At 40.0% G+C, this 12692-nt stretch overlaps 2 protein-coding genes across 2 annotated transcripts; both read right to left on the bottom strand.

The window, feature by feature from the left end:
* Positions 1-57: 57 nt before the first annotated feature.
* LOC144069362 (long-chain fatty acid transport protein 2-like) lies at positions 58-4687 on the bottom strand. Its single transcript, XM_077594716.1, has 10 exons — positions 4132-4687; positions 3209-3418; positions 2983-3141; positions 2548-2672; positions 2285-2479; positions 2121-2211; positions 1837-2035; positions 1165-1262; positions 859-989; positions 58-734 (listed from the first exon to the last, which is right to left on the bottom strand). The coding sequence occupies exons 1-10, from the start codon at positions 4604-4606 to the stop codon at positions 561-563; spliced, it is 1857 nt and encodes a 618-aa protein (XP_077450842.1). The 5' UTR covers positions 4607-4687; the 3' UTR covers positions 58-560.
* Positions 4688-5203: 516 nt separating this feature from the next.
* LOC144068014 (long-chain fatty acid transport protein 2-like) lies at positions 5204-12687 on the bottom strand. The gene is made up of 10 exons (XM_077592183.1): positions 12103-12687; positions 10658-10867; positions 10375-10533; positions 9518-9642; positions 7381-7575; positions 7186-7276; positions 6903-7101; positions 6701-6798; positions 6422-6552; positions 5204-6342 (listed from the first exon to the last, which is right to left on the bottom strand). The coding sequence occupies exons 1-10, from the start codon at positions 12587-12589 to the stop codon at positions 6166-6168; spliced, it is 1872 nt and encodes a 623-aa protein (XP_077448309.1). The 5' UTR covers positions 12590-12687; the 3' UTR covers positions 5204-6165.
* Positions 12688-12692: the final 5 nt, after the last annotated feature.

Genomic DNA, 12692 nt, shown 5'->3' with positions numbered 1-12692 from the left:
AGAGCATTACTCCAAAAGGTTTATGTGGACAACTGGTTGGCTGTGCAGTTACCAGACTGAGAAAAGGATCATTTAATATCACATAACAGTTGTTTTAAGTGGAACACCCTAAACTACTTTCTTTTACAAGATGGAATCATTCTGCTGGGCGTGCAAAAATATCAGTCAGCATGGTGAATTCTCACGCTTTGAAACAAAATGAGAATAGTCTTTTTCCCCGTCTGCTGTACTCCAAAAGTAGCCTGATCCGGATTAATGTAAAGCCTTTTTAAATTGATTTGTGCAGCACTAACAGTTTGCGAGCAAATCGCATCAACTTTTTGAATGTTTGCATAAGAAAAGAATACTGTCAGGCTATCACTGTGTCCTTGACCGGCCACCGATTCTGGACAGTCGCTAAATAGCTTAGTTTGATCTCAAACCAACACCATTTTATTTTAAAATGTTTCAGGAAAAAACAACAACACGAAAATATATTGCTACTGTATTCTTTGAAATGATTAAAAAAATGCCCTGCTGCATCAGTGGGTGGCTTATTCTAAAGATTTCATATAGGGGCACTAAAGTTTGGTTCTTCCCTCCTCTATGGAGTTGAATATCTGCTGAGTCATGGGGACGTAACCTTGATTGTCCTCCAGGAAAAGCAAACGATCTTGAATGACCTCAGGGTTAAAGCCCTCTTCGGCCAGTTTGACTTTCAGCTGCTTGTATGTCCCGGTCACCTGCAGTGCATTCTGCAGGAAAACAAATCAGGTCTTTGGGTACTACTTTCGAGCAAGTTCACGTTTTTTTTAATTGTATGTCATCATTGGAGGGAAGTAACAAATATTGTCAGCAGGCAGGGTGGGTGTCATGTACCTGAATGCGGATAAAGCGTGGTCTCGCGTAGCTTGGAAGATAGCTTTTGACATGTTGGTACACAGCCTTGCCATCAAAGTCCATGTTTTCTTTGAGGGTCATTGCTGCCATTCCTATTCTTCCCTCGTGTCCTATTAAGAAAAATACATTCTGGCTTTATAATTGCCTGCGATCAGATGATACGATTCTCAGTTATATTTGTCAATGAAGGATTCAAGATAGGCAGAGCATCAGATATTTCTTGTTTGGTATCCTGTGTAAATGTACATGATGATGATGAGGAGGATGATAACGATGCAATGTTACCTGGGACCTTCACGCCGTAGACATTAACCTCTTCGATGCTTTCCAGCATGAGCAAATGATCAGCTATTTCTGTAGTTGCAACGTTTTCTCCTTTCCATCTGTGATTCATTATTAAAAGAAGGAATAAATTGATGGCATTTCGTTTTTTTTTCTTCCCAATGGGAAGAGATAATACTACATTTTGCGTTAACTAATGAAACTCGTATCTCAAGCTACAATTGTAGAAGAATTGGGGGTGTAATGGTTCACATGGACGTACTGAACGGTTTTGCACAGCCTTTTCGGTTATGTTCTCTTCATTTTTCTACATAAAACTGATTAGTGAATGATTAGTGAAAAACACATTTTGAACACGTTTTCCTTTCCTTTTGTCATACTCATACCTGTCAACCTCTGCCGATAACTGCCCTTAATAAATGATTATGATTCCCCTTACAAACCCCCAAAAAACCTTACAAACACCGTACGACTCGTACGGTGTTTGTAAGTTTTTTTGGGGGTTTGTAAGGGGAATCATAATCATTTATAAGGGCAGTTATCGGCAGAGGTTGACAGGTATGCATACTGAAAATTTAGGAACTACGCTCTTTAAGAAACTAAACCGAAATGACATTTAAGTACACCGTTACACCTCAAAAAGACTCAAGTGCTAGTTTCAAATCAATCCCTGACCTGAAAGTGTCTCCAATGCGGTCTTGAAAGTAGATAAACCCCTCGTGGTCTATCCTTAGAAGATCCCCGCTGTTAAAGTAGCTGTCTCCTTTCACAAACACATCCTTCAGCTTCTTCTTCTCAGTCTGCTGCTTGTTCTTGGCGTAGCCCGAGAATGGGGTTCTCGCTCCAATTTTGGACACCAAAAGGCCAGTTTCGCCTTTGGTTGAAAGTGAAATGTTTTTTTATTTTTTATTTTGTGGAAAGATAGAAGGACCTGTTCACATTTTGTAAACATTGATCACCTCTGGGCACTTCAATGCAAAACCCTCTGGAGTCTCTGACCGGCTCCTCTTTCTCTGTGTCGTACCTTATGAGGGCATAAGGGCATCCCATCTGGAATAGTTTTTTTTTAAAGTAAAATCCAGCCATATCTTAAATGATCTAATACAAGAGATGAAGATCTTACTTTGTGAAAGTAATTCTCTCTTCCAATAGCTCCAATTTTTCCCACGTAGTTCAAAAATCCAACGTTTCCTTCGGTGGCTCCATAGCACTCACAAATGCAAATATTCCCAAAACGTTGCAGAAATTCAGCCCAGGTATCTGATCGGATCCCGTTTCCCATAGCTATTCTCACTTTGTGGTTTTTGTCATCGTCTCTCTAGGGTGGAGATAAGACTTGTTAAAGTATATGTTTAACCACATAAAAATAAAGCATTTGAATACTACCTGTGGTGTGTTGCAGAGGTATCGCATAATCTCTCCTATATACTGAATCACAGTAATATTGTACTTCCTGCAGTCATTCCAGAAACTCGATGCAGAGAATTTACGTTTTAATACAACGGTGTTACCTAGAAATGAAGACATATACATGTTGAAGTAACATAGACAAGTAAAGTGGAAAGTTAAAAAGTAAGGGAGTTTGGGACTTTGAAATACAAACAGTAGCCTAGAGAGAAACTCTTATTGTTTAAGGTCATCAACCTCTAAATTTAGCCTATAATAAACCCAGTGTCACAATTGGAACATAGCTATTATTTTATCATAACAACACAGATGTTGTTTAACCAAAAACTTCCACAATATCAACTGTGTTTAAAAAAATATATTTTTAACCATCTTGTGATTAATAGTAATAGAAAGAAACTTGACATGATTTACCTTTTTCAATTGACCCGCACAATCCCATGAGAAAGCCAGAGCTGTGGTAAAGAGGCAGGTAGATGTAGATGACATCATCTGAGCGTATGCCAGCTAATGACTGAAAAAAGCTCGCCATCCACATCTTCTCGTGGTTGATCACGGCTGCCTTGGGCAGACCTAGTTTATGACATTGCAAATACATTTGCATTTGGAATGTCGAGGTCACACAGAAACAGCACTTTACCTGTGGTCCCCGAGGTGTAAATATACAAGGCGGGGCTCTTGGGGTTGACATCGGCCCTCAGCTGAGGCGAAGGAGGCTGGTCGGAAGCCTGGCGAATTTTGTCTGAGAGATACTCCATGCCGTCTGACTCGATGCCTTCGCCAAGGATGAAAACGCAGACCCCTTGTTGCTTCAGGCTGGGCAATACCTCTTCGACAGCCTCTCGTAGTTCTGAGACAATATTTGAAATTTGTATGTGATCTTTTACGAGTATTTTTGGAAAGATTTTCCATTCCATTGCAGAAAATAAACATTCCGTTTAAAATACCGTAGTGATTTTTTTCTTTAACAGTTGTATCATAGTATATCAAAGATGTGACACATTTACATACCTGTCAACCTCTGCCGATAACTGCCCTTATAAATGATTATGATTCCCCTTACAAACCCCCCAAAAAACTTACAAACACCGTACGAGTCGTACGGTGTTTGTAAGGTTTTTTGGGGGTTTGTAAGGGGAATCATTTATAAGGGCAGTTATCGGCAGAGGTTGACAGGTATGCATTTATCGATAATTTCGGGCCTTGCGCCTTATCGTAGAGTTATTGAGATTATCGCCCCTACTATTGATATTTATCAAATCTAATTCAAATTGTGACTTTATCCAATATTTTGAATATAGGTATTATGATATCGTTATAATTGTTGTATCGCCATATTGAGCCTTGTACCTTAAATCATATCGTGATTTATTCAGTTGTCACCCCTACTATTGATAAATATGTCTACTTCAATTGTAACTTTGTGCAATATTTTGAATATATTTTCAGGTTTCTGAGCGCATGTTTAAAAAAAAAACTACGAACAGCTTTTTATTTTTGTAATTGAATTAGTAATCCGGTGCATTGTGGGACTTGGAGTCTTCCACACGTTGTGGAGCTTACCAGGCGAAGCCAGCAAAACTTTAGCGTCACAACATGAGAAGCAGTGCAGCAGTGATTTGGAGCGAATATTGTTGTTAAGCAGGGCAGCGGTACATCCCAGCTTGGCCAGGCCGAGCCAAAGCCACACGAAAAGCGGCTCGTTGCCCACGAACACGGCCGCCGTGTCCCCCGGTTTCAGAACGCCGGAAAGTGCCGAGGCCACGCGGTTGCTCTCTTGGTCGGCTTCCTTGTACGTGTAGCTGCTCTCCTCGAACAAGATGAACTTCTTGTGCGGCTCTTTGGCCACTTTGTCCAAGAAACGGTCGAGCATGCTGTAAAAGGGTTTCTTCCTGGTGAATTTGTGGAGATGAGTGCCGATTTGAATGCCCGTGGCTGCGTAACGCAGATCGTGTAAAAAATAAGGATTTTTCCAGTAAAGGAAGAACGGGACAATGGCCAAGCCGGACAGAGCGGTATATAAAATGTAGGCAAGCATGCTGAATAAATGGACTGTGTTTATTTGAGCAGCGAAAGGTGATCTGTTTTAGAGACTCGATTGTTTACGCCCATTGAACTTTGTCTTTAGTGGCCCCTGAATTGGCAAACGGCACAGATTACAACAGGGCTATGGACCCTATGGCTCGCGAGCCATGCATGGCTCTTTTGATGGGTGCATATGACCACACCGTTGCAAAAAAAACACATTTCAATGAAGTTTAAATTCTGCGTATGGCTCTCAACGAACACCAAATATAAATTGTTGTTATTTAGGTTTTATATTACATGCATATTTCACCAGTATTCCAGAACTCTTACAGATTTACACTATTTAATCTATTATAAATACCTTGAGTTCAGTGTAATGCAAACTATACCTCTGGTAATAACATTTATTTTCTTAATTTAAGCCTGATATTATATATTTTTAAATTCCATTCCACCTGTAGATTGACCATATTTAAATGTAGCTTTAAAGTTTAAACTCTCACTAGGGGCACGTTAATGCTGTTTACAGTGTCTCCATCTAGCGGATTACTTTTCACACTACAATTCATAGATACTTCGATCCAGTCTCTAAAAAACACTTCGACACTAAATATGCCAAGTAGTATTTATTTGGTTGCATGATGCAACTATACAAAACAATAATATACATTCAAACCAATGCTTCAATATACACATATGCTGCATGTGCACATATTGTTAGTGCCAGTTAGTGAAATGTTTCATTGACCAACAATTTCTTCCACACTGATTTTTTTTCTTCACTGCACTGTCCAGTTGAATTACAATGGCACCTTGAAGACAGTCGTATATCAGAATTTCCAATTGACATGAACGGAAATGCCGATAATGTTGTACATTCAGCATCTACTATTTTAAATGTAAAAAATAACACTGATAGAGTATAAAAATATACAGTAAAACTCATACAATTTTTGTCATTTTCTCCAATTCAACTCACACTAATCCTCAGTATGTAGCGGTTTAAAATACTGTACGTAATGTGTAATTCTCATTGTTTTGTGTTTAATTTGATAGTAAATCTGATATAAAAGTGGCAATGTACAGCAGGAAGTCAGTTTTTGTAAAAAATATTTGTTGTGTTGTTGTGTTAAATCACCGCCAACAATCAGAGCTTGTTGTCAAATGCGAAGCTAAAGAACAGTTAAACGGCACCTCATTACCTGTAAGCCATTTTATGATCTCTCGTTCCAACTTAGGTACTAATTGATCCATTTCGTCTCTATGGTCCACAGTATTCATCCTAACTACTAAAACCATCAGACTTCATTATTGTAAACCTTTTGACTTTTCATGAGAACTTGCTAGTATACACTGTTTACTATATACAAATCATATATGCACAATTTCACTTTCCAGAGTGGGTCAATTCCTATTCCCACTCAATGCTTGTAATATGCACGACACTCGATATAGTTTCACATACTTGATTGTTAAGAGGCAGGTAGGGATCCCTGAGCTGGATGCTTAATAAACTGCAAGAACCTCAACAGTCACTCTGCAAAGCCAGCGCAGTGAGTGAGAATTGGTTTAGAGCTTCATGCTTCCTGACACGATGGCACTGTGGATCTGAGCCGTGAGCGGTACATAACTCTTTTGTTTGTCATCCAAGATGTACAGCGGGTCCTGGATTCGCCCCGGATCAAAATTCTCCTCTACTAGCTTGACTTTCATTTGCTTGAACGTCCCCGTCAACTCCACAAAATCCTAAAATAACAACAAAAAAAAGACATTACATCAGGAGCATTTTCTGGATATTCGGGGCTAGGATCATGTACTACCTTACCTTTATTCTTATAAAGCGTGGCCTAGCATAGGCAGGCAAGTAGGTAACCACGTGATTATATATTTTACTTCCATCAAACTGTGCGCCTTCCTTCAAGGTGACAGCGGCCATTCCTATGCGTCCCTCGTTCCCTGATCGAAGCATACAGTACAAACACCACTAAAATTTGAGTCATTAAAAAAACAGGTAAAGAGAGGTTTGGATACTGTGACTCGAACTGAAACCGTACAACCAGATATACACTAAATGTTTCAATAATTTGAATATCCTATTCATTACCTGGCACTTGAACCCCATAAACATTGGCTTCTTTAAGACAATCAGTCAATGTCAGAAGGTCAGAAACCTCCGTCGTAGCCACATTTTCACCCTTCCACCTGCAAACTCAGCGGTGAAAGAACATTAGTTATCAGAGCATTCAATCTTTGTACAAAGCACTTCTATTACACATTTTACACATTTAAAGGACAAATTGCTATACCTGAATGTGTCGCCGACACGATCCTGAAAGTAAATGAAGTTGTCATTGTCAATCCTCATCAGGTCTCCGCTGTTGAAGTACAAATCCCCCTTTTTCAAAACGTTACGTAGCCTTTTGCGCTCCGTTTGCTCTTCATTTTGAGCGTAGCCAACAAAAGGAGCTATGTCGGTAATCTTGGACACCAGCAGTCCTGTCTCACCTTTGGCAAACCCGTTATGGTATACGGTATCGCATTAAATACTAGTTATACAAAGGCACGTGCTCCAATGATAGTGTTTCTCACCTTTGAGTGCCTCTATGCAGAGTCCGTTGGAGTCTCGAATCACCTCATCACGCTCGGTATCATACTTGACAAGACTGTAGGGAAACAGTTTCTAGAAAAGGGCAACAAGAAAAGCCCCTTTTTTTTAAATCTCCGTGATTCTCAGACTTGTAACACAGAGTTGAACTTATACACGCAATACAGTTGTTTTCTTACCCTATGCAAAAAGTTGACCCGTCCGAGGGCCCCAATTTTGCCGGGGTAGTTGACAAATCCTACATTTCCTTCCGTAGAGGCATAAAACTCTTTGACCTGAATGTTCCCAAAGCGCTTCAGAAACTCCCGCCATATCTCCGCTCGGATCCCGTTTCCGATGGCTAGTCGGACTTTGTGGTCCTTGTCATTTTCTTTCTGCAATTTGAAGCATAATCTTTGATTCATAAGGCTTTCAACCAAAATTTTAATTAATTCACAAGTGAAAAGCGTCAATACCTATGGTTACGTATAATTTCATTGCATCTTCACAATTAAAAAAAAAAAGTCATTATAAAACCAATTTATTCTGTATATTTTGTGTTTTATAGAGCTTGGCATTAGCCTATCATCATTTGGCAGTGATTCCATCATCCACCGCCAGAGGAAGCCTTTTACCACATTTTGAAAACCAATTTAAAGATATCCTGACCTCTGACCCTCTGCTTGTATTTTACGAGTTTTGCATTTTGATGGCGGCAATGGGGAAAAATAAACTTTTTTTTCACATGCACTAATGAAGACTAGCCATACAATATGTATTTTTTTTAAACTGTCAATCATTGTTTGAAGGACCCTGAGTGCAGCGTGCCAGCAGATAAACAAACACCCATGGGATCTGGACTAAATACACTACGATAAAGCTCCAGCACCACTTTTATATTAACCCATCTGACTGGTATAGGTCAGCAAAAATCTTTTAAACTTTACTGAATGGACAGAGTAGCCCCAAAATATTTTGGCAGGCGACACCTGGTTCGCGAGAAGACATGATCGCCAAGTTACTTGATATGGTCTTCCAGGGTAAAGGCCAGCGTCTATTCCGAGTGCTGACCTGACACAAGTGATACCGGGTCATGTGCTTAATTGAAACTCGAGTGCATATGACGCAATGAGATCCTCTGAATGAGCAGCGCCCGACATGCTTGAATACACTAAATTCATGTTAAGAAATATTTTAAAAAAGGGATAATGTGGTATAGAAAACTGATAGTTACAGTACACTGTATCTGGAAGGAAACCCATGCTGATTCTGACGCAGAAGGCATGGAACCCGATAGTCAAGATTTAACGATTTCTATTTTGGTTAGCCAACTGTGATGGGCTGCGGGAGTGGGAATGTGCAGATTTGGAAACTCATCTCCGACTGGCAGCTCTTCATGGGGTCGTTCTAAGAATTTGGGATGTGAATTTGTCTTGAATGAAAACACGCTAAAGTACTTCAAGCAGAGTGGCAGCACGGTGCCCACAAAGTCCTGCCAACGAAACTGCCCGTGCCTGTTTCTTACTTCAAGCATGTGAGAATTGTATGACCGCATCAATCAAACAATTAAAACTTAAATTGCATTTGTGAATAAATTGAAGACTAAAATACCAAAATTGGCTTCTTCCTTAGGTGGAGAGAGCTTTACTTTTTTTGCACGATCTGCATTACGCAATCACTGGCATTCAAAACCCCACTCGGCTCTATGAATTCAAAATGGAGAAAGCCTCTTCCAACATTCTCCACCGTTTCTTGGACAACGCCACAGTAAATCAAGTATAATGCCTTCCAGACGCTGCGATAAGTCACGCCTAACCGCATGACATACCCGGAAGTTTCATCCCTTGTAATTGTATCCGTTTTATTCTCACTGCAACATAAAAATTTTTTTGCAAAAGAACTGTTTAATCAAGATTCTTGCTAAAATTCATCTTCTTGCCAGTGCCATTGTTCAGCTGCTCTCGCGTGATAACGAGATTGGCGCCATATCTCTCCCAGTAATGATGGTTCGAGTTTTAAAAGTAGTCATATTTATGTAATACGATAAACAGATGTTGTTTTGATTAAATAACTAATCACGTGCATGTGTTCACATTTTTAAAACTGGATTGAAGACATGTTAATACAAATTAAGGGCTTGCTTTTAAAATGGTGAATTCAATGCCTTTTAAGACTTTCAAAGGAAACATTTCCTTGTTCATAGGTCAAAGAATACGGCCTAAAATTTGTTTCAAGCTATAAACTGAATTTATTTTCTGTTGTGGAAATTGGCATCACCTTCTTTACATTGCAAATTGAACTCTGTGACCATGTGAGTAAAAGAAGAAACAATTTTACCTGGGGTGTGCTGCACAGATAGCGCATGACTTCTCCTATGTACTGTACGACTGTAACGTTGTATTTCCTGCAATCATCCCAGAACTGAGAGGCTGAAAACTTCCTCTTCAGTATGATTGTAGACCCTGAAGACACAAGACAATAAATATCAAATGGAAAACCAAACTGTTGCAGTGATACTCGGATCAAGATTCAATATACTGTCCTTTTATCATAAAGTTTACTTATGCTTAGTTTTCTGAGCCAAATTTTGATATAGTATTGCTATACTGGCTGGTAAACTAGCAAATGTAATTGTGTTTAACTTTTCTATACACATTACGTTTTTAAACTATATTTATTACATTCCCTTGACTTCCTATCATTTTAAAATATAAATCAACCTACCCTAGTACGGATTAGGCTTTAATTCCTCTGTAACGAAATTTACCTTATGTTAGATTGCACGCAAACTTCTATAAGCACTGCATGACCTTTAGCCTATTAAGGAGAAAAGATTTTGACGGTCCAGGTAATCCGGTGTCGATTAAGATTCTTTCTACTTTAACAAAAGACTCCTTTATTTAGATTCTACTGGCATAATATGTATTACTTCACACAGGAAGTATTGGCAGGAAGGTAGGAAGTATTGTATTTTACTAATTTTGAGCCCCCAAAAATATCGCATATCTGGTCATTTACAGTATATTACATTCACAAATTGATATGAACTATTTTAATAACAAGACAATGATTCAATCAATTAGCTATCATGCTCATAAAAGGTTACAGATTTTTGGTTCATCTGGAAATTTCACCCAAGATATTCGTAAGAGGCTTTGTATTTATTTTTAATATACATTAGTATGCACACTCACCTGTTTCAATGGAGCCGATAAAGCCGATAATGAATCCTGCCGTGTGGTAAAGAGGCAAATTCAGATAAATGACGTCACTTGACGAAACGCCGTTTGCAGATAAAACTGCTAGAGCTATTAGGAGGCGGTTTTGGTTCACCACCGCTGCTTTCGGCAGACCTGCAACAATTAAAAAATCATGCAACATATTAGTATTGTAAAATAAGATGTAGGCATGTTCCAGTTACCAGTTTGTTTTAAAGCCACAATTGGAAAAAATGTTCAATCTTGAAAACTGCAGTACCTGTGGTTCCAGATGTGTAAATATAAACTGCAGGGCTTTTGTATGTGATGTGTTCTCTAAGCGAGCGCGGAATTGCAGCGTCGGACGCTTGATCGACTTTATCGGAGAAGCTCTCAATGCCAGGTGTGTCACAGTTTTGGACCATCAGGAGCACGATGACACCCTTTTCTTGAAGAGACGGCAGAACTTCCTCCACCGCTTCTTTTAACTCTGTGAAACACAACGCAGATCGGGAACTTTTTATTATTGTTATGTTATATACAAGTAGGTTCAATTATGTTAAATTTGAAGGACAATAAATTTGCATTTCATATTTAAAATATTTGAAGGACAATAAATTTGCATGTCATATTTGAAATGTCATCAAAGTAGGCTAGCTTTTTCCAGTAACTACAGGAGTCAGGATTCTTTAAAGTTAAATATAACTAACTGCTTTAGGACTCCTTTTGAGACTTTGGTATAAAGATTGTATTCCTAAGAACATCTTTATAAATTCTGGGTTCAAATCCAGGTCACGTCCACCAGTTTGCATGTTCTTCCCGGTCCTGCGTGGGTTTCCTCCGGGTACTCCAGTTTCCTCCCACATTCCAAAACAAAAACATGCATGGTAGACTGATTGGATACTCTAAATTGCCCCTAGTTATGGTTGCGAGTGTGTAGGGATTCAGGGTGTCCCCCGCCTCTGGCCCGGAGTCAGCTGGGATAGGCTCCAGCACCCCCCACCACCCTAATGAGGATAAAGGGGTTCAGAAAAAGACATGAGAGATGAGAGGTATTTGTTATGACAGTTAGGCAAAAAAATGGACCTAAAGTCAGCATCCAAATTAAAAAGGAGTTGGACAGCTCACAGCCGCTAAATAGGGAAATATAATAACAAATATAATAACAAACAGGAACATGTTGTTCCTTGAACATTAAGAGAATAAAGTCAGCATCCAAATTAAAAGGAATTGGACAGCTCACAGTCGCTAAATAGAGAAATATACTAACAAACAGGAACATGTTGTTACTTGAACATTAAGAGAATAGATCAAAGTTAATCACTGAAATTGACAAACATAAAGGCAGGCTCTATTTTTCATGGAGAGGGGTGGATGAGTATCTTTTGCAGGATAAAGGTTGTTTTCAATTATGCTGATGCAAAACGTTGAAGTATAGTCTTTTAGATTTGAACTCAGTCCTGTTGATGAATGCATGAAAATGATGCTACATTCGCCCACAGGCTGAAAATGTAGGGATTTGACACATGACTGGAGAATGTAGTATTTACAGAGTAGGTTCTGTGGTAGTTAGTATTAGTGTGTGAGTTCTTGAATACACGAGGGGTTGGGGGGTTTCTGTTACCATGTGACAAGAATGGCCTCCTGGACGTCTATCCAGGCGACGATTTAAAAGAGAGGCAGAGAAGCCCTTGCTTGCTTTTAAGTTTTTTAAAAAGTTTTTACCTGCTGCTGCGATGAGAACCTTGGCCTTGCTGCAGTTGAAGCAGTGCAGAAGAGACTTGCTGCGAATGTTGTAGTTGAGCAGGGCTACCGGAGACCCCAGCTTGGCCATGCCCAGCCAGGTGAACATGAAGACGGGCTCGTTGGGCATAAACAGGGCCACGGCGTCCCCCGCCGAGTAGCCCGGGTGGGCGAGGAGCGCGTTGGCCACTCGGTTGCTCCTCCGGTCAGTCGACGCGAACGTGTACGTGTCATTTTCGAACACCACGAAGGGCTTCTCCGGTCGGGCCACCGTCTGCTCCAAGAAGCGGTCCAAGGCGAAGAAGACGTGTCTGCCCTTCCTTCGTCTCCACGCGAACTTGAGAAGAATGCTCACAAGATCTGCGATGTACAAAATATCCGCCCAAACGTACGGGGAGAATTGTTTTACAGTCCAAGCGACGAGGGGGAGCGTTAAGGCGATCACAGCTGAATACAAGTACAGCCACATGCTTGTTTGATAAGTGCACAAATATGCTAAAGGCTACCAAAAAAGTGCCTCGCCCCTCAGCGAAGTGGGGAATGTAGTAAAGAGGGATTTTGCTTCGATGGGC

This window comes from Stigmatopora argus, chromosome 2 (assembly GCF_051989625.1).
Source record: "Stigmatopora argus isolate UIUO_Sarg chromosome 2, RoL_Sarg_1.0, whole genome shotgun sequence".
NCBI classification, from domain to species: Eukaryota; Metazoa; Chordata; class Actinopteri; order Syngnathiformes; family Syngnathidae; genus Stigmatopora; species Stigmatopora argus.
The sequence above is the reverse complement of the archived record's forward strand: the minus strand, read 5'-3'. Positions and strand labels throughout refer to the sequence as shown.

Coding starts and splice junctions, on each gene's coding strand:
- LOC144068014 (XM_077592183.1), bottom strand. CDS start 12,589: ATGTGGCTGTACTTGTATTCAGCTGTGATCGCCTTAACGCTCCCCCTC. Junction 6,799..6,902: donor CGTGTCGGCGACACATTCAG/GTATAGCAATTT, acceptor CTGAGTTTGCAG/GTGGAAGGGTGAAAATGTGG. Junction 6,553..6,700: donor TTATGGGGTTCAAGTGCCAG/GTAATGAATAGG, acceptor TGCTTCGATCAG/GGAACGAGGGACGCATAGGA.
- LOC144069362 (XM_077594716.1), bottom strand. CDS start 4,606: ATGCTTGCCTACATTTTATATACCGCTCTGTCCGGCTTGGCCATTGTC. Junction 2,480..2,547: donor ACCTCTGCAACACACCACAG/GTAGTATTCAAA, acceptor TCTCCACCCTAG/AGAGACGATGACAAAAACCA. Junction 735..858: donor CACGCTTTATCCGCATTCAG/GTACATGACACC, acceptor GTTTTCCTGCAG/AATGCACTGCAGGTGACCGG.